This window comes from Notolepis coatsorum (genome assembly GCF_963971535.1).
Source record: "Notolepis coatsorum genome assembly, chromosome: 1".
In the NCBI taxonomy this organism is placed as follows: Eukaryota; Metazoa; Chordata; class Actinopteri; order Aulopiformes; family Paralepididae; genus Notolepis; species Notolepis coatsorum.
In genome coordinates this window covers 205,424,657-205,446,772 of record NC_140165.1, presented here as the reverse complement: position 1 = coordinate 205,446,772, position 22,116 = coordinate 205,424,657, and the positions used below count along the sequence as shown (strand labels likewise).

The 22,116-nt window shown below is 43.0% G+C and overlaps 1 protein-coding gene across 2 annotated transcripts in view; it reads left to right on the top strand.

Moving 5' to 3' along the window:
- The window catches only part of sik3 (SIK family kinase 3), a 133,627-nt gene extending 113,841 nt beyond the window's left edge, over positions 1-19,786 (top strand). For both annotated transcript variants that reach the window (XM_084317414.1, XM_084317415.1), the window contains exons 19-26: positions 11,844-11,953; positions 13,477-13,640; positions 13,979-14,106; positions 15,633-16,372; positions 17,764-17,918; positions 18,687-18,816; positions 19,040-19,166; positions 19,647-19,786. In XM_084317414.1, coding sequence (XP_084173540.1) covers positions 11,844-11,953; positions 13,477-13,640; positions 13,979-14,106; positions 15,633-16,372; positions 17,764-17,918; positions 18,687-18,816; positions 19,040-19,161 — 1,549 coding nt within the window. In that variant the 3' untranslated portion in view covers positions 19,162-19,166; positions 19,647-19,786. The remainder of the gene's footprint in view (positions 1-11,843; positions 11,954-13,476; positions 13,641-13,978; positions 14,107-15,632; positions 16,373-17,763; positions 17,919-18,686; positions 18,817-19,039; positions 19,167-19,646) is intronic.
- The last annotated feature ends 2,330 nt before the right edge of the window (positions 19,787-22,116 follow it).

The following is a 22,116-nucleotide window of genomic DNA, read 5'->3' as shown; positions in this document are numbered from 1 at the left end:
GAGCTCATGATAGAGATGGCGTCAAACACCATTCATCATGAAAGCCTGGTCTATTTTAATGGAGTAGAGGCAGAGCCTAGATTATATAGGAAATACAGCAAGCGACCTCAGCAGGTGGCAGTAAAGACTCAACATTGGAGAGAGTGAACAGCAGCAAATGTGCCAGAGATTCCCACTAGCTGATATCAAAACGGCTCACAGTTGGAAAATGTAAATATTAGTAACATTAAATGGTAAATGGACTGCATTTATATAGCGCTTTTATCTGAAGTGATTTACATCTTATGCCTCACATTCACTCACACATTCACACACTGACAGCGGCGGCAATCATGCAAGGTGCCAACCTGCTCATCGTGAGCAGTTAGGGTAGGGCTGGGCGATATGGCCAAAAATGATATCGCGATAACGATATCGATAACAATACAAAAAAACTTGATACAAAAAAATATCGAATATATAAAAAAATATATATATATATATATTTTTTTAAACAACATATGTACCCATGTTTATTTTGCAGCAATTCTTTGTTGTTGCCGCCATCTTTAGTGTTACATCCCCTCACACTCCAGTTCTCAGGCTGCAGCTGGTTTGAAAGCTAAAGTAAACCGGCTTCTCTGCTGGCTGTGGCTCCAGGGGAGTTGAACAGTTCTGGCTCTGCTACCGGTAGTTTCTTTTCTATCTTTTGGCGCTTTTTTGGTGGACAAACCACTGCACATGTGCACTGTGACTCGTGACTGGAGTCTAGTTCTGCTAGCACACATAGCCTACTGTGTCAAACTGTATTTTAAATTAGAAAGCAAACAAAATAAAAGAGAAAAATAAATCTCAATTTGGTCAGTATTGTCATTTGGACAAGCAAAGCCATTACTTTAAGTTGCAGGCAAGAAAGACAAGTCTGTCCAAATAAATAATAATTCGATCTTTTTCTTTTTCGATATTGATTATTAAAATATATCGCGATAATTATCGTTATATCGCCCAGCCCTAAGTTAGGGGTTAAGTTTACCGGGGGCTGCCAGGATGAATCGAATGCGAGTTGGAGTGAAAATAATGAATGTTATGTTCTAATCAACATGTCAGCCCCCAGTAAACTAGAAGTTGGATAATTTCAACACCTTCTCGGTAAGTCTTTGACAAATAAGTGGCCCGGATGTTATGTTTAGGTATAAAATGTTTCTGAGTAAGTAAAATAAAATGACATGACATACCGTTGTCCGGGAGATCTAAAGTTAATTTAATTGTATGTTAATTTGCCTGGCTGTAATATGAAGCGAGCAAAGCCCAGCGGTATAGTATGTAGCCAGTAACCAGCGAGGCATGTGGGTGCTAACAGCTACTGTAGCGTCCACCACTACTATTAGCCTCAGCTAAAGCTAACGTTCCCCCAGCCTGTATCTTTGCTTCAATTAAGGGCGAGTAAATAAATGTATGCTTGAATCTTCCCCCGAGATTGAAAAGTTAAAAGAACACGCCAACCTTTTGGGAAATTCGCTTACCGTCTTCTCCAGAGAGAAACAAGAAGATAGATACAAGTTTTCTCTCTGTGCTTTCAGTAGAAAGCTATCTGGCTGCATGTTAGCCTAGCTTAGCACAATGAATGGAAGCGGACATGTACGGGTAGCCTCTCCCAAAGGAGAAGACGGTAAGCTAATTTCCCAAAATGTTGGCGTGTTCCTTTAACTTTGTAGCAAAGACCTGTTTCAAGCTAGTGACCACAACAATAAGACTTCCAGTCATAATCTTTCAAAATAAAAGCTGCAACATATGCGTCTTTCAGCTTGTTTGGACGATAATATAATTTATCGTTGTTTGTCTTAAAGCAATATCATCAGTAGGGAAATTGCAATATCTCCCAAGCCTAGTGTTTGTGTGTGTATCATGGGTTGGCAAAATATCCATGTCCATCCCTGATGACCCAGTGAAGGCCTTTGAAAGAAAGGAAAGCAAATTCATACAATAGGTACCATTACCAAAATGATGGATCTGTGTTGTTGTCTCCTGACACGATTTTTTTGTGCCAAATCATCACTTCCACCAAGGAGTGTGTGCAAGTGAAATTCAAATTATGGCTGCCATTGGAACAGGTAACAATATTATATTAAGCAATATTATAGCATTCCTTTACTTACTTTTTTTTTTTACTGTATGTAGCACACTCTCAGGGGCTCATACAGAAACAAGCATTTCATCATAAAGTATTCTGTATTTTATTATGACAAATAATAAACAAACTTGAACTTGAAACTCGAACATTGTTTATAGACCTTGCTGTGATGCTAGCAGTGCCACTAGGGACCAACAACATGTCTGATAAAACGGGCCATTTGCCTGATATGGTTGAAGCAGAGAGCTGTCTGGCGTCTCTCCAGTCCCCTTTATCAATGTTGGGGAACAGATTATAGGCAGCAGTGTTGAGATGCAAGGTTAACCAGCATGAGATTCATTAGAGCCACAAAACAACATCCTCATCACTTTGTCCATCAAATTTGTTCTGATATTTCCATGCATAACAAACCTCTAAAATAACTCAAACCTCTTTTTAGCTCCATAACTAACAACACTGTGCTTTACCAGAACTTGACTCGAAGCATTTGTCAGATTTTCCACAGCCCAGAGAATCCATTGTGAACGACCCACTATGTTTCCATAGCCAATCCTCATTGTTAATGTGGGCTTTCACGTGCACAGGGGCATTCATGATTAATAACCTGAGTAGCATTGTAAACAGTACAAGTGAATTTAACACCAAAGCCTGGTTGAATATCCCAATGCGGAGGCAAAACAGTCTTATGTTTTTAAATGTGTTGGTCTTAGTGGGAACAGTCCATTCCAGTGCGGCTGGTACACTCTGGACTCTCCCTGTGGTCAGCAGAGGAGTTCCATTGACACAAACGGCAGCTCAGTGTGCCCAGTGTGGATGTTCCAAAGCAGGCTGTGGGTACAGTTGGGTACAGAGAACCGGGTACCTAGCTGTACCGCTGCCAACATGCTTGGTACTACCCGGACCACCACTAAACGAATGGGGTCGCGAAAATATATACAACATTGTGTTTAGAATTTCTTTATACCGGTAGATGCTTTTTTTTGGTCAGAAATGGGAAATATAAATCATTATTTTGTGTCACCATTCTGTCTATGCTCGACTATGTTGAGGGTTGCGAACAGGCCTCCCACTGTAGGGATCAAACCAGAAAGGTTAAGAACCATTGCGTTTGTGCACCGTAGCACTCCTTCAGCGCTCGGTGCGTGTGGTGTGTTACACTGTAAGTGAGATTACATATTGCTTGAGCAGATGTATTGGTGTGATGGCAAAGGTCTGATAGCACGGGGCTCCTTGAAATCGCACTCACACTTTATTATTGAATTGTGGTATTTTAGTAACGGCAGGGGTGAATCCTAACATCGCCACGTCACAAATGTTATTGCTAACGGGAGCGTTCCAAAGTTATGTTATTCTTATGCTCAAACGAAACAACCAGATAATTTTACTTATCTGGTAGGTAGCGGAGTGTCCATTCTCTGTCTCCTTCCCCTCCTTCCCAGAGGAGCCTCTGGCCCAAAGGTCTTGGAAAGGCAGGGGCCAACTGGTTTGTGTGTGATGTCCTCCAGCCCTGGGCGCCTCCCTCCTGGAGAGTTGTTGGGCTGGAAAGAGACTCCTCTCACTCTCTCCTGTGTCAGTCTCTCCTCCTGGTGTAGACCCCCCCCCCCCCCCCCTCTTTTTTATGATTTGAGACAGAACAGTGGTTGGAAACACAGGCTGGCTGAACCTATGATGCCAACACCGTCATTATGGAATCATATACAATCCAATCCCATTCACATATACACATTCTGGATACTGAGCATTTAAGAATCTTCCCCTTTATCAATACAATTCTGTGCAAGTATTAGGGCTGGGCAATTCATACGATTTAATTTTGGCTTCCAACAATTATGAAAACAAGATACCGTAATCGACTTTGAGCCACGTCATGTTTTTGTTTTTCAGTTGAACTATATTTAAAGTTCAAGGAAATCCACTGTTAATGTTTTTATTAGTTCAATGAATGCATGTTTCAAAAGTAATTAATTAACTAATTAATTGTGTTAAATAATCATGATCTCAATATTCACCAAAATAATCGTGATTATTATTATGTAGTTTAAACAACCAGCCCTAACAAGTACCTGCCCATTTCTGATGCTTATTCATGTCCTGTAGGTAACAATAAACCAAATTAATGTAAAGTGCCCTGATTCTTGCAGTTATCCTCGAGACCTTCTAAAACAACTGATAGTGTTGAAAATTAAAATAAATAAACACAAAGTACTAGTCTGAGAATATATAATCCATAGCCTTCTGAAAACTGAATGTACGAGACTTCAAAGCCTAATAAACACCTTCCTAACATGTAACCACTGTGCATTGATCACTTGATTGAACTGCCTTAAAACTTTGGCTCTGGAAATAATCCACAGCTGGAAGAAACAACATAGCCTACACAGGCTTGGATGAGAATAAAACAACTAAATATACCAGGGAAAGAGTGAAGGCCTCTGAAGGCCAGTCACTGCTGTAGTCGTCTGACAGGGAGGCAACTACATGTAAACATGTAAAACATTCTTAACACATTCCCCGCCAACAACAAGTATACTCGTTATTGGGAGCCAACGCTTGAACGCCAACAACGAGTATACTCGCTATTTGATAGTTTTTCCTTTTTTTTGATATTTTTATTCATTATTCATCCAGGGACCTTGGTGTTACCATAGGGAATGAGTCTGAGATCGCCAAAGTGCAATACCGGCCGCATCCAGCTAGACGGCGGTATCGAGCACCCTTTGAAACCTTGTATCTTGGCCTGTGTAATGGCCAAATGTCTCCGGGGGCACTTTTTTTTGTCTGATTGAGAAGCGTCAAATGCTCCCGATGCATGATGTGTGGTGGATTATGTTGGCGACACGATCAACACCAATACTGGGACTTGCTATCAGATCATTGGAATATTATTTTTGGGGTACATCCTAGTGAAGGTAAGGGCTATATGATATCAATCCTGCGTTGATCCAACCATGTCTTCACCTCGATCGCAACGCGCGTGTGTGTAATGCTACTCCACAACGTATGCCGTTGGTGACGATCAAAGCATCAAAAAACTACCTATGAATATAGATTTGGTTTGGGAATAGTAGCGTGTACAGGCAAGAAACGGCAACGTTTATAGTAGAATTGACGTATAAGGCTATTACTCAGCCTTTCGGGAATTACCCCAGACCACGCTATAACCATACTTATATTCACCACGGTATAACACGGGAACGTATGGATGGAAAAATTCATTCTTTTTCACATATTGAACGATAGATCGTTTGTCAAATGGGCCATAGTATTGTATCCATAGCTATAATATAGAATATAGTTATAGCTCTACAAACAAGGTGACACACTCCTATCTTTTAAAGCGTGGCAGTGCTACAACGGGGCCCGTCTAATGGCTGGCGATTAATGAGTTAAGGTCCTAAAATCACAGTTAAGATATTAGAAACTGATCTGTACAGATTATTGTAATTTGTGAATTGGTATTAATATCAGTCGGTAGCCTAAAAGTATTTTTAAATGAAAGAAAAATGATATATAATTGTTTATAATATTATAATCTATATTTTGCCATGAAAATCACACGAACACTGGCACTGCTCAGTGCAAAACATGGAAATACGATGCGAAGGACCCTCAGAGGAGGACTAGTTAACATAGGAGCTTTTCCTACTGTAAACAAGCAACTCACCCCTGGTCTTCATGTGTGAAGTGGTGGCAGCTATTTATGTAGCTACAGTATAAACCACTGGATGTATGTCCCTGTAAACCACTTCCTGTACCTGTAAACCACTTCCTGTCCCTGTAAACCACTTCCTGTACCTGTAAACCACTTGCCCCTGCTACAGTGCTACAGGGTGCTCCCAAGACGACACACACAAATAACAAACCAAACCAAAACGTCTCCGACCCTCCTGATGAGGAACTGCTACTGAAGCCTAACTGAGAAAAATATGTGGGGTGACAGTGGTAGATCGGTCATCTGGTAATCGGAAGGTTCCTGGTTCGATTCCTGCTCCTCCCGGGCAGTGTGTCAAAGTGTCCTTGAGCAAGACACTTAACCCCTAATTGCTCCCGATGAGCAGGTTGGCACCTTGCATGGTTGCCTCCGCCGTCTGTGTGTTAGTGAATGGGTGAATGTGAGGAACAAAAAATTGTAAAGCGCTATATAAATGCATCATTTATCATTTTACCATTTTAGTGAATGCTCCAATTAGATACAGTGACGCTACCCAAACAACAATTGCCAGAGCTGTACAGTGTATGAATCTCACTTACCTTCCCGCTGCAGCACCTTTCTACAGCCCAAGGTATAGTGGTGCATCTACGGTGTAGCAGAGACACACTATAGGCTACTACCCCACACCTATAGGCAGCAATAAAACAACATAGCGTATTATCGATACCAAACTAAACCAACATTTCAACCTGTCGTGAGAGACCTGTAACCGTGGGCCTCCCAGCAACACGCAGCCCACTCAAACCTCAGACTACAAACAATCTAGGGTATTTGAACACATTCCAATCAAATATTCCTGACTATATTCCAAAAACCTAGGATGAAACATCACTTGTTAATGATCGCTCATTAAAATCATAACAAAGATGAGACACCACGCGGTAAAGAAATGGTTAATCAATGTTTTAAATGTTTAATCATCCAAAGTCACTCGTGTGCTTAGCGGTCTCTACGTCTGTATGTCATGCCCTGCGGCTGTAACTTTGATTTGCGTGTAGTATCACAAATAAGCAAAAATGAAGCTTGTCTGAACATTTCTGAGTTATGCAGTGATGTAGATAACAGGAAGGTAAACAGACATAAGGAAACCACACCTTTAGGACTGTGTTCTTTTTTGTTTTCCATGGACATGGTGAATAAACAAGGTTGCATAGACGAAATAAAATGTAATTATTTAAACTTTATTTGAATACATTTTTGTTTCTTATTCATAAAAGAGACTAAGCAATATGAGGGAGGACAATAATATAATATTATTTATTCAATATCTTAGGTGAAAATAATCCAAGTATAGGTACAGTAGTACCAATTAGTTTACTTTCAGGGTGGGATCAGGGTGGAAAGGAATCCCAACCTGAGCATAACCTAAGAGCAAAATGGCCACTGTGTGAATATGGTCAATGCAGTCCAGAAGAATGATGGTGTACTACACTGGCCTACACCTACCAAAGGAAAAGAACAAAACAAACAAAGCAGCCAGAACACTGCCAGGGAACAGGTTCCTATTTTCACCAGGAACCCCACAGACCGAGACCCCCAACTAACCTAAAACTGACCCAACCTAAGTAACAACTAATAACAACCACAGCCAATCTTATCAGTATAACCAGTATAAGACTTTGTTTACATAAAATGTTCCAAAACATTTTCATAATTTGTCTCTCACTGGAGTTCTGGTGGCTACAGGCTGCATTGTGGCAGTGAATTGTTCTAACCAACAAAAACATAAATACATATTTCAGCATTCCAAATTGAGAAAAACAAAATTAAAGTCATACAATATACGGCATAGACATAATTTGGTCGCCACCTTTTGTTTTACCTTAATACTGCATGTTTGTGCTTAGATGTACTTTGATGATTTTCAGTTGGTAAACATTTGAAATCATCGGGCCTTACTCATTTTATAGTATGTCCATAAACCTTTCCCCTGACAGTGTCCTGATTAATCAATAATATTAATGTTTGATTGTGTTTTCTTTCTATTTAATTTGTTCTCCAGTTATTAGAGTAACCTAGTGGCTCCAACTACGTACATAACAATTTACTGTTAACACTTGGAAAATATGTTGCCATTAATCACAAGTGTGGTGCACATTTTACAGAGCTGACTGGGGTCCCTAGAGCTATGAAACATGTCTTTGACATTTCAGGGAACAATTTTCCACATTCAAGGTATCTTTACAAGAGGATGTCATCCATCCTTCCCATATTCTAATGGTCTAATCGTAAAACAAGTATCATAGTTTTATAGCAACATCAAAATGAAGCATTCCTGCATCATGGTAACTGATGTGGTACTAATACCAATGCAGTATCTCTCATTAACAAAGATATTTTGCTTATCGTAAACATTATGACACATACAACTCATTCTGCATTTGCTCGTCCATGCCATCCACAAGATTTGCTTGTATCAAAACCAAACAAATCAAAGCAATGCTCATAAGAATCACAATGATGATGATAACACCTATAAACAGATCACTGGTAACAAATAATCATCACCAAAAACACAACCAACCTCCTTCTGCCCAGTTGACAGAATTAACTGGAGGAATATATATAATATCAATACATATTAAAATATGAAATTCTACACAAACATCTGGTCTTATAACAGGATCATTCCCCCTCCAGACCTATGTTGACCGACTGCTTGTTTAAGGCCAGGATATTTTACGGCCAAGCTTTTCTGCGCATACCGTACTTGCTTGATTCACACACACACACGCATACGCACACGCACACTAACACTACAATTGGGATCAAAGGCCAAACAAGAGACTGGAGACTCTCATTGCCATTACCTTTAACAGAAATGGATACAATGCCACCCAATTGGAAAGGCTGACGGAGAGGGAAAAACAGACGGGCATCACCAATGAGAGGAAGAACCTCTTACCTTTAGTGCACATCGTGGCAATGTGTGTTTCCTCTCGGTCCAAACCAGCCCAGCGGTGGGTCATGTGCATCCAGGTCATGGCACCAATTGTTGTTTTGAAGAAACAAGGCCAGAATCAGAAATAACACAAGTCAGCCAGTCTGGTTATAAACATTTATTATGAGCTCATAGGAGAGATGGCATCAAATAGTCTGTCTTACTGGAATAGAGGCAGAGCCTAGCTTATATAGGAAACACAACTGGAGTCGACAAGTGACCTCGACATGCGCTGGTAAAGACACAACATGGGAGAGAGTGAACAGTAGCAAAGGAGGCCAGAGGTTCCTACTAGCTTTTCTTTTAAAAATAATTTTAATCAATTTCACTTACCCTTTCAGATATTAGTTTTTGGGGGGAATGTGAATGAATCCAACCATTCATTCTATCTTCAATGTTGAATATAATCTTTTTTTATTATTATTATTTTAATTGTATTCCTAATTACATTCTGTATTTGTATTCTGTTGTATTATTTGCGTGTGACGACCCCAGGAAGACTAGCAGTCGTTAATTTGACAGCTAATGGGGATCCTAATCAAACAAACAAATACAATACAATACAACACACACAAACTTAATGATGTGAATGATTGGATAGTAGCTAACAGGCTTGTACTGAACATCTCTAAGACAAAAAGCATGGTGTTTGGATCGAGGCATGGGTTGTCTTGTAACCGAATGCTTATTTTAAATTCATGTAACTCCATCGTTAAGCAAGTTGAAAGCGTTAAGCTCCTTGGAGCAAACCACATCACTAACTTTGTCTCAAAGATGGGAAGAGCTGTAGGCATTGTTAGAAAATGTGCTTCTTCTGTTGATCGTCCTCTTCTACGTCAGATTATTCAGAGTCTATTCCTGTGTCATGTTGATTATTGTTCTGTGATCTGGTCATCTGCCACCAAAGGTGAGATCAGGAGACTACAGGTAGTCCAGAACAGGGCAGCACGGTTGGCTTTGGGTTGCTCACTAAGGTCCAATGTCAACCGTATGCATGCTGGTCTCTCCTGGCTCACAGTTGAAAAAAGGTTATCGTCTAACTCACTTGTATTGTGTAAATCAGTCATTAACAGCAAGACTCCATATTTTGTGTTTGAGCAACTTGTTTACAGAAGCTCTATACAACAAGACCATAATACAAGAGGGGCCAGAAATGGTCAGTTTGTACTCTCTCGTCCTAGAACCAATGCTTTAAAGCAGTCTTTAATTTATAGGTGCATAACACTCTGGAACAACCTACCTAGTTATCTCTACACTTTTAGTAAATCGATTTTTTTAAAGAAACTCACATCTCAATTACAGCTGTTGCCTTAATGTGTATTGCATTTGTTTATGGGTTTTTGCCTATTAGCCTACAAGTTCTCATTTTGTATCTTTAAAAATGGATATTTATTGTATGTTTTTAGTTAACCCTTTATCTGCCAGGGATTATTCTGATCTTATACCCCTCTCTGCCACCACTGTAAGTCTATGGAGATGTTCCCCTTCTTTGCAGGGCTATAACTTTTTAAATTGTATTGCTAAATTGACATTACTATGGCCCATTCAACGTCAAGTATCTATCGTTTAGGATGTAGCAACGTTCTACTTTTTCATTCACATATTCATACTAAAATACGGTCTAAAGTATAAATATGTTTTTATCGTTTTCTGCAGCATTCTGCAGAACGTAATTTATAGCCACAAATACATATATTAGATCATCAAATGTAGTTTGATACCGATTGGCGTCAGATAAAAAATGTCAATTGTACAAGGTCCTAAGCGTCATGCATCATCATATGCTGGTGACCGGAGGGGGGGTGGGGGGGGGGGGTTTATAAGTCTGTGGCCGACGTTAAATCATTCATGTAGTATGGGCGATACATAGATCACAGCAGTTTTTATGGATCATAATATTCAAACACGCTGAAACTTACCGCATCTTCCTCTGACCGTTGGGTGGTCAGCGTGGAGCAGAAAGTTCGCGATTATGGGATGTTGATATATGCGATCCATTTCCAGGTTGTATAATAATATATACGCCCAAATCATGTTGTTTATCGAGTTATTGGCAACGGATCGCTATCCATTGTGTCGAGCTCGAGTCCCGCGAGCGATAGTGAGTAGGGATGGGTACCGAATTCGGTACTTTTGAGGTACCGAACCGAAACATGTCGGTACTACAGAGTATCAAATCAAGTGAGATACCAAAAAAAAAATTATTTTACTTTTTTCTTCATGTCAACGTTCACACGCACAATATATGCTTACCTAGGATTTGACTTGATTCAACAACAAAGCAGTCGGAGCAATGGCAAGCCGAAAACTGTCGAAATTGTAGTTATTTGAAGTTTGGATTTTTTTTTTCACGACTGAGGTAGGTAAATAAAATTTCTTGAGACTAAAGTACCGAAAAAAGGTACCGTTGGGTACCGGTATCGATTCACAGGTACCGGTACTGGTATCGGTTCAAATGTGAAAGGTACCCATCCCTAATAGCGAGTGGCCGGACCGAATATGGATGAGCACCACTTCCTGCCGCTCATTTCCTGTTTAGGCAATCCGCCGATCGGCCACCAGATGGCGCTCTTGCACCGTTGGAGAGTTGAGAGGAGATCAACAGGAGATCTCCAGTCTCCGTGGGTGAAATATGATTGCCATCACAGATTTTTGAAATATTGATCTCAAAGACGCCTTACGGCGTCGGCGTCATTGGCAGATTACGCATGGCGAGCAATGACGTGGTAACACGTTCTTGGCGAGAAAAGGGTTAATTTTTTTTTTTTTTTCTATCTATAGCATCTGTGAAAGTAGCTTATTTGCTATATACTAAATTCTTGTTTTTATCTTTTGTATTGATCTATGCATTAACTGTTTTATGTATTGTGTTGTGTGGACCCCAGGAAGACTAGCTGGGAGCCATGGCACCAGCTAATGGGGATCCTTAATAAAAACAAAAAAAAACACGCACACGCACACACACACATATGGTCGGCTATCAAACCTGTGTGTGAAGTTTGAGACTGTGGTGCTCTTGACTTGTTACATCACTGTTCTGTCTCTTGTATTTTTGTTTCCTCTGTCCTCTCCTCACTCAGGTTGCATATTCAGCCCTCCAGCCCTCCACCAACACATCCCAGCAACCACCTCTTCAGACAGCCCGACCAGAGCCCTCCGCCTGGCTCTGCAGGAATAATGCAGGGGCACGGTTAGTACTGCGACACCCAGGGTGCTTTTTCCGCTTCTTCCCTTGCCGACTCGTTTTCTGATGCTGGGATCATCACAAATGTATGTTTTATGATGGGGTTCGGTAAAATAGACGTTACCTTTGTCAGCAGGTCCACCAAAACCCTGTCCACTCTTGCTCCGAAGTGTCTAACAGGAACAATTTAAATAAGTTACTTGGCTCTAGGCGATCGCCATTGCCGAACCTTAGTTGGCTCTAGTCTGGAGATGACGTTACATCCAAACAGCCTGTTTGAAAATACTAGAATCCAACATGAATGAATGGTTTTATTTCCGTCTTTTTTTTACAAAGCATAGTAGTAGAACTTTTTTATTTTTTATATATATAATATATATGTTTTTCTTTTTTCTTTTTCCCTTTGTCACTATTTGAACACAGCGATGTTATAGATGCAATATAACTAGGATAATAATGAGGTTTTATATTTATGTATCACCTTATATTTGAATAATCTCTTAAAAGTATGTAGCGAACTACACATTTTTACTTCTTTGTCAAAGCTATTCCATAATTTTGCGCCTTTAACAGTTATACATCGACTTTTTATATTTGTCCTTGCCTTTGCGATATTGAATACACAAGTTCCCCTAAGTCTATATTGGCTCTCTCTAGTCTGGAACAACTCCTGAATGCCACTTGGAAGTGAGTGCTTATGTGCTTATAGTCTGGTGAAAACACACCTTATGTTATGGATGGATCGTCACCGTTTATCCTCTTCATAATAATCTCCAATAGTTCGCTCTAGGCGATCGCCATTGCCGAACGTTAGTTGGCTCTAGTCTGGAGTGCTCTCAACTCTGCAACAGATAATGTTACATGCTCGGCCGGTTTAACTATGGTATTTTTATGATTTACCACAAGTACTGAGTCCAATGTAGTCTGGTGAAAACGCACCTTATAAGTGTGATCGTTTTGTCCTCTTCATAATAGTTTGCTCGCCATTGCATAGGCTGTCCGCAGGCTAGTGGCTACTATTGTGCCCAGCAGTGAGTGAGCAACCCCCCCCCCCCCCTCCACAGTAAACTAGCCCAGTTCAAAAGGTAGGCGATGCTGCCACCTATCGGGATATAATCGGCATTTCAATTCGAATTCACTCAGAAGTACCAGGATCACACAACAAGGTCTGTTTAGTATAATAATTTAAATTTTTTTGGCCGTCAATGAGTTAAGATATGACACAAGGAAACATTTGCCTGGCTTGTTCACTGTAGAATGGGTTTTAGCATCACTGGTTGTCTAATATCAACCTCTTCCTCTCCTCTCTTCTCCCCTCCTGTCCTGTCCTCCTCTCCTTCTTTCCTCTCCTGTTGTCTTCCTCTCCTCTCCCCTTCTCGATTTTTCACCTTCTCCTCCCCTCCTTTCCTTCTCTCCTCTCCTCCTATCCTGTTGTCTTCCTCTCCTTTCCACACTTCTCCCCCTCTCGACTTCTCTCATTTTCCTCCCCTCCTTTTCTCCTCTCCTGTCATGTTCCTCCTCTCCTCTAGGAGGTCCATCCTCAGTGCAGTACCAGCACGGTGCCCCTGGTCTCTACCAGGGTCAGAGCAGTAGCCCCCCTCCCACAGGCAGAGTCTCCATACCCACCAATCAGCAGGCAGGATCTGTCCGTGCAGGCGTCCCTCTGACCCAGGGTGTCCCCCAGCAACAGCAGGTGACCAAAGAGGATCCAATGAGAATGTGTTTTCTTGTTACTGCCTCTCAGACATTCTAGTCACAAGTATTTGGACCTCCACGGACAATTTGTTAATAGGAAAGTCCTTGAGCAGTCCACGGCTATATAGCTGTATCCCTCAGACTTCATACACACTTGCAGAATTTGTACACATCCGCAGCTAAAGCCCTTCAATGAATTTCAAACCATTTCCAAGCCCAGGTCCTAGCTGGTTAGAAGATAAATGTTTTGACGTCTCAAATTGTCAAACAAAGTTCAAGTGTGTTTATGAAGCCTCAGTGATGTCATCGTGTCTCCTTGCTTCTCCGGCTGTGCAGGTGACCATTCAGGTGCAGGAAGTGGAGCTGGGAGGCGGGGCACTACGGCAAGGCGGCTTCCTGTCCACGCCGTGCGGACACCGGGTCCTCGGGAAGCAGCTGAGTGCGGACAACGCGGAGACGCACAGGTGACCCCGCCCACTTCTGTCACCGTCCGCTAGCTCAACAGACCGTTTATACATCTTTTGTTTGTCTTGTTGTTGTTGTTGTTTGTAGTGTTAGGTGTTTTCTCAATGTGCTGTCATGACACCACTCACAGATGTCTTCATGCTCTGCAGCTACAACAATCACAGAAACCTTCATGATCTTTTTTCATTCTTTTTTATAATTTCCATCAACCGCTGTTCCACCTTCCTATCTTTAAAGTATTTTCTTTTCTTTTCTGTTTTTTTTTTTTTACCCTTTTTTTCTTTCTTCATTTCTTCGAGCTCAGGCCAGATAATTTGATGTAAAGGCAAAAAAGAAAGGTGACAATAATGCTGTTTGCCGATGTTTGTTACTGTACGTCACAACACAATAACCCCCCTCAAACAACATTTTTACCAAGATGACGTCTTCCATACAAGTCCTCCGAACTAATTAACTGGGATGTACAGTAAGTGGTTGAAGAAGTAGAACCTTCCAGAGTGTACCAACACTAGTCACTTCCTCTGTGACCTGACTCCCATCACTAGCGCCTGTATGTTTTCTTCCCACTGCATTAACTTACTGACACAGTACAGTATGATTGGATTGTAGATTTCCACTTTCTACAATCCACTTTGGTACAAGTAAGCTAAACCAAAACGGTGCAGATACTGTGGGCCCAGTATGGGTAATGCACAGGACGTGTGCAGTGGAAAAACTACCGGATTGCCTTTACTGAGAGAGGGCGACGAGCGTTGCATTATTTATAAAGTTGAAGTAATGACAATGTAGTACTGTTATATACCGGTACTTGTTTTGATCTGACTGAATGTGATTGTCCAAAGTAGCATCGTTAGTATGAAACTGCCTGCCTCTCCTTCTCTCAGTGAAGACTAGACACATGACCTTTTTCAGTCGAGGCCTGCCGTTGTTGAGCGTGCTTAAAGTTGCTGTAAGTGGTGTTTCTTTGTTAAAATAAGTGTTAAATAGCTCTACATTCCGACAGCCATCACTGATATAGAGTGTTTGGTCAGTAACATGGGTCTCCCAGTCCCTCCACTCTGCAGTAAACACAAAATAAATTTTCTGGTATCCCTTCCCACTTCATCCAATCAGAATCTTTTTTTTTTATACTTATTTAAGAAATCTTACCAAGCCAGCTTTGCTTACTGAACTGGCAGATTTTACTTGTTTCAAGGACATATTTGCTTAAAACTAGTTTTTATTTCCTATTTTTGTCAGATCATTTTGGCAGTGTGGAGGGAATGGGATACCAGAACATTTATTTTGTGTTTACTGCAGAGCGGAGGGACACCAGTGATGACTGTCGGAATGTAGAGATATTAATTGAACGTCTATTTATCAAAAATAAATTAATATTTTAATAATAGCATACGACTTACAGCACCTTTAACATATATTAGATCCATGTATACTGGTAGATTAGATGGTTTTTGAGTCTACTGATGCTTGCAAGCAGTGCGCTGACTCCTCCCCCTCCCTCTCTCTCTCCCTCCCTCCTCTGCAGCCGCAGCCTGGGTGGCTTCTCATCGGCTTATGACCAGGTCCAGTTCAACCCCCACCTCTTCTCCGGCGACGCAGCTTCGCGGGGCCCCTCCAGTGTTGTGGGCTCCTACAGCCCCTACCTGCAGGGGACTTCCCTCAAAGTGCCCGGCCTGGACGGCTACCAGAGCGGGGCGGTGGGGGCCGGCATCTACGGCCCCCCCTCGGCGCTGCAACAAGCCCTGCTCTCGCCCACCCCGCAGGAGTACCGCCCCCCTCAGCAGCACGTCACGCCCACCCTGCAGGGGCTGCTGTCCCCCCGGCACTCTCTGACTGGCCACGGCGACCTCCGGCTGCCCCCCCAGGACCTGGCGGCCCTGCTGAAGAGGCAGAGCCCCCGAGCGGGGGGGCCGGCTGCGCCGAGCGGCGGGGGGGCCCAGGAGTACGGGGAGCTCCTGCTGCTCCGCCAGCTGAGCCAGGGGGAGAGCCTGGAACCCCCTCCCTCTCCGCATTACCACCACCTCCTCCAGATCCAGCCTCCAGAGGCCCCGGGGGCCCAGCAGCAGCACCCGCCCACCCTGCCCCACTCGGAGAGCATGGAGGAGGACGAGGTACCGGCCACCGCGTACCTACCGCACGAGGGCTTGCTGCTGGCCAAGGTGGGAGACGTGGTGGAACTTCTGGGGCCTCCTCGAGGGAGCACCCCTCCCTACACCTCCCCGACACACAGGCACGGCTACATGAGGAGCGGCTCGGCAGCCAGGGGTGAGTGAGGGATGGTGGGGTCGAAGACTTGGCTCAACACTCGTCTTTGCGTTTTTATTTATTTTTTATTTTAAAGCCTTTCAGTTTCTCATTTTCTTTTCATTTGACCTTAACTCATTCTGCGCCATCGCTTAATGCGCCAGAGGGCGCTAGTACGCCATCGCTTTAATCAATGGGGGGACTGCGAGATTTGCGAGTGCTTAAAATATATCTTATATTATAGCTATGGGTCTAATACACCCGTCGATTGTCAGTGAGTTGCTTCCAGTCAACATGTACAAAACTGATTGTTTTTTCATCTGTACATTTCCGTTTTATACCGTTTTGAATAAGAGTATAGTTTTGGTGATTCTTAGTAATCCCAGGAAAAGACGCGATAATAGCCCTAGAATACACTAAACACGTTGTAATTTTTCGCCTGATTATCGAATCTTCCTGAAATCAACGCTAGATTATCATTATTATCCTTCCTCATGCAAGAATGAGATGGCCCTCGTAGCGGGGGGCTCCCCTGCCACCTCCTCCCACCCAACGGCACAGAGCCACACACACACACACACACAGAGACAGCATCAATCGCGGTAGAAAGAAATATCAGATCAACGCAAGATTTTATATATATTTTATATATATTTATTTATTATATATCTTACCTTGTCTCTGATGTAATGCAAAAGAAATAATCCAATTATCTGATCGCCATTCCAAATACTGCTCGTGGAGGTCCGTGCCACATTACATAGCGTTACACATGAACGGGCGGGCGGGGTTAGTGTACCATGCCATCGTTGTAAAGGCCTGCCTCGTCTGAGTATTTAAACCGGCACGGCTCAGATCGGCCCTGAAAAGAAACTACACCATTTCTAATGGAGTGCAATACCAGCTGGAAGGCGTAGGCGGCGGTATTTGCCCTTTTTGCGAGCTCAGACCCATTCCCAATGATAACATCAGGCTGGATGGATGAAAATGAATGGATATAGCTAATAAAAGAAATAACGAGCAAAACCCGACTATACTCGTGATTGGTGCTGAACGGTTGGCGAGTTAACCCGACTATACTCGTGACTGGCATTGAATGAGTTAAGCTCAGATGCACAAACACATGTTGACTCGAGAAGAAGATGATAGCATATATTAACTTTCGCCACATCATCATCTTCTTCTCAAGTCAACATGTGTTTGTGTAGCCCTGTAGAAGGTGAAAATGATTTAACATGTCTATATGTCAGAACTTTATTATGTCTATTTTATGTCTATTTTTATTATCTTCTACTTCTTTTATTTACTATTGTATTATTGCACCATCTAAGCGGGCATGGCCACCCGCATTTCACTGTATGCCCTGGTATGTATGTGACAAATAAACCTCTTGATGCCCCGTCCTCTCTCAGACGCAGAACACGTGGAGTGCAGGCCCCAGGCACAGGCCATGGAGATGCCCGGTCATAATGGCGTGGGTTTCCCCCGGGGGGCCCCAGGCGAGGGCTACCGGCCGCGTGGTCAGCTACAGCGCCACCACACCATCCAGACCTGCGACGACGCCTACGTGAGTGCAACTGGACTACTTGTTTACACACGCAGTACAATATGGACAACATATCATATTATATGGATTTGACAGATACATCAGTACTGTAGATGGACGGATACAATATTACTTACCTATGTAGTGTTTCCTGGTTCAAGGGAAGAACGTCTGCCCGACGTCTCAATCTCATTGATTGTATATATTATGAATATGCTTCTGCCTCTTTCATTCTTCAAAATCGCAATATTAAATTGATCATAGCCTATTGTCTAGAGTCATCCAGCTGTAGGATTTGCAGCAGCTCGAATGAAAGCACATGTGTAGAACACAGAAAAGGACTGTTCTACACACTGTGTGGTGGATGTGTCTGAAACACACTGTGACCAAGCTGCGTCATCCTCTATTTGTCTGACTTTATTGTGACATCAAACATCGCTATTGATACATCAACATCATTATCACACCCGTCCTGACATTTCAGCCGATGGGGATGTTGATGCATCCATTAAGTCCGTGAACGGTTCAGTCATTGTAAAAGTTTAAGTAAAAGTTTGAGGCTCGACAGTTTCCATTCGTTTAAAAAAAGAACATTTTTACATGACATGAATTGACCTATCACGAACTCTGTTGCTTTCCTCACACAAACTTCACACAACAGTTGTGATTTGAGGATCAAGGGAAGAGGGTGGTGTTTGAGACGGTCCACATAGAGAGCTCATTTAGCAGAGCAATGGCTGACTTGGATTCACTTCATAACACAAACATTCATGTTCACTTCCTGTCCAGGACCAGACCGAGCCTATGTCTGGGATGAGCCTATTGGCCGGTAAGGCACTAAGCTCCGCCCGCATGTCCGACATCCTCAGCCAGACCTCACTGACGGGAAGCCAGCAGCTGCACCAGCGGGAAGAGTCGGGTCAGTGAACACACATGCATGCACTGAATATCCTAATGCATTATAGAACTTACTAGGATATTAAAGTTGAACAATTCATACAGATTTCAAGTATGTTTGTGCATGTGTGTGTGTGTTTTGTGGGGGTAAACCATGCTTTTTCTGTCCTTAAATGTCCTTTCCTTTGCTTCTGCAGATCCAGAATGATCTAACAGGTGTTGAATGCGTTTGTCTCCCCCTGCAGTGTGTGACGTGGAAGGGGAACTCCACGCCGCTGCCTGCTACCCTTCCTCCTGCACCAGTGACATGCTCCTCAGCTACAAGCCCCCCGACCTGCAGTACAGCATGGAGCAAGCCGGGGTCTAGCACAGGTACACACACACACACACACACACACACACACACACACACACATGGAAACATGTAGCATGCCAACTGGAAACATTCTGTCCCGCGATGATGCAGCGACCCCTTTTGGCCAATCGGTGATGAGCAGTACTTCAAGACTGTTATTATGTGGGAGAGGAGTCTTAATTCTGACGGGGGACCTTTTTAAGCCTCTGTTCCCATCGTGAATTGCATACTGTATGTACAACATTTCAGGACACATGCTTGTTCAGCTTTCAGTGAATTGCTAAGTCAGTCAGTGTAATTCCCCCAAATGCCATCATTCACCCATGTTTAGTCAAATTCAGACCAAGTAGTTCCCAAGACAGTGTGTCATTAACATACAAACACAGATACACCCAGAGAGCCCACGGCCCCTGATTTAACCGTGGGAGAGACCATGAGATCCATAGAGTTAATTACAACATGTCTAACGCGTCACCAATCTGTCTTCTCCATCCTAGGGAGGGTGTCCCGTGTACAGTGGTCCATATCAGCCACCCTGAGTTGTGTTGACTTGAGTTGAGCAGCATCACGCCAAACCGCCATTGTCAGTCTGCCCTGGAGAGAGCACACTCTGCGTCCGTCTGTCTGTCCCGTCTGTCCCCGCGGGGAGGGGCAGGCTGCTGGGTGGGGGGTGGGTGGGGTTTAACGGGGAGGTTCCGGGTGGGGCTCAGGGTTCAGCGGTTTTCTGCACAGCCAGCCATCCAGCAAGCATTGCCATTGGCTCGCTGTTTCCCCCCCCCCCCTTTCGCTCTTCCATCCAATTGGATAGAATTGGGGTCCCCCCCTCTCCCCTGAACCCCGCCCCACCCTCCCATCATCATTCACTTTCCTCCCCTGAACCCCCCACCCTCGCTGTCCCATTCTAAACTCTCCCTCCCCCATTAGCCCTCTCTCAACTGTTGCCATAGCAACATAGTCCCGTACCTCAGTGTCCAAAGGCATTCATATGGTCAAACGTGCAGAAACATGAAATACTTAAAAACACACTCACAGACGCACACAAACGTGTACACACATTTCCGCCATAAACCCAAAGTATTCGCACCAATTTTTTTGAGTGCGGGGAGGGGCGAGTGGTTGTCTGTGAGGTTCTGTCCGCTTCCTCCCTCTCTCCCCTCTGCTGTCCCCGCAGTGGACCATTCCCGGGAGCGGGCTGGGATCTCGGAGCCGATGAGGCCCTCTCTGAGTGGAGCGGCCCATTCCCCTAGGCCGGGTGGGGGTGTTTTGGGGTCGGGCTCAAATCCACCCTTCCAAAACATTGAGCTCAGTGACATCGCACAGGACAAACCAGCTCTCTCATCTTTTAGTTTTTTATTTAGTTTTTTCTTGTTCCGGCATTCATTTTCTTAAGTTCGTTTAATTTTTTTTTATTTTTTTTTTTATTTTTAAAGATACATTTTTACGGCTAATGTTCATGTAGAAATTATGGTCATTATTGTTACTCTTATTGTTATTACTGTTTTTTTTCTGTAAAAGAAGTTTTATTGTCATTCTAATGAATATTATTATTATTATTAAAGGAAAAAAACAGTTCTGTGTTGCAAGGAAGACGACATGTTTTTTTGATGACTTACTTAATTCTGCACTTTCGGTTCAAGCGATCTAGCTGTCTTTTTAACTCTCACACTCATTATCTCCCTCTCTTTCCTCTCTCTCTCGCTCTCTCTCTCTATTCTGCCTTCTCTTATTCAGTATCCTTCCCTTCTATCATGATGTAACCACCCCCTCTTATTACCCTGTTTTTCATTCCATCCCACCTCTTTCCCTCTCTTTTCAACCCCTTCATCCCTCTCTCTCTCCTCCCTATGTCGGTGATGGTGTATTATTGCATTGTGGGTAGTTTTACCAAGACATATTTTTCGTCTCTTTTCTTGTACAGTGATGCCATGTATAGAACGCTATTGCAATTTCTGTATCAAATATTATTATTTTTTCTTTTTTTCTCTTTTTTTTAGATGTTGTTGGGGAGGCTTTTTATATTGTTATTGTTTATTATTTGTATTTTTGAATGTCTTCAAAAATATATTTTTTTGTTTTGTTTTTGGTTTATCTCTAAATATTGAGATTTCTAGCCAAAAGAGGACAGAAGAGAAGAGAGGGACAGTGCTCTTTCCTTGTCATAAAAAAAAGATTGTTCTTATTTGTATTATTATTATTATTATTATTATTATTATTATTATTATTATTATTATTATATCGAGACACTTGAAAAAGAGGAGAGTAATTGATTTGTGTTGCTTTTCAAAAAGATATCATTTCAATCATTGATGTTGTTGTGACGGTTGTCATCTTGTTTCTATTTGCTGGGGGGGGGGGGGGGGTTGGGTGCTACAGAGACTGTCGTTGGAAACGGGATTAACTTGGAAAATAGCTGACATATCATCATAAACATTACGAGTGTGGACATGGACACACATAGCCCTGTCTCTTTCTCTCGCTCTCCCTCTCGCTCCCTTACTCATCTGCGGTGATCCCCCCCCCCCCCTCGTCGGCTTCTGATTGGCTGACGTGTAGCGGACATAGCCCCTCCCACCATGCTGTTACTACAGCAACCCCAAGGAGGAAACTATTACTACTACTACTACTACCACCCCACTCCTTTTTTGTCTTATCTTTACCCCTTTCTCATTCCTTCTCTACCTTTCTGTCCCTCAAGACTGGAAAAGAAGAGGACAGGATCGAGGCCACAGCAAGTGAACTACCTATCTCTGTCTGGAATTGGATTTTGGACTCGCCTCCAATCCTTTATAAGTGAGGGATAGCGAGGGGGGGGGGGGGGGGGGTCGCCGTGGGCAAAGGACCTCTCCACAGCAGAGGAATATATGGCTGTGGTCTGGTGCCCTGGAGATGTCAGTCCCTCTGTCCTTAGCAGAGCTGAGGCTGAGATCACGGGACACTGGGGTCTGTATCTTGGCCCAGCAAGAGACT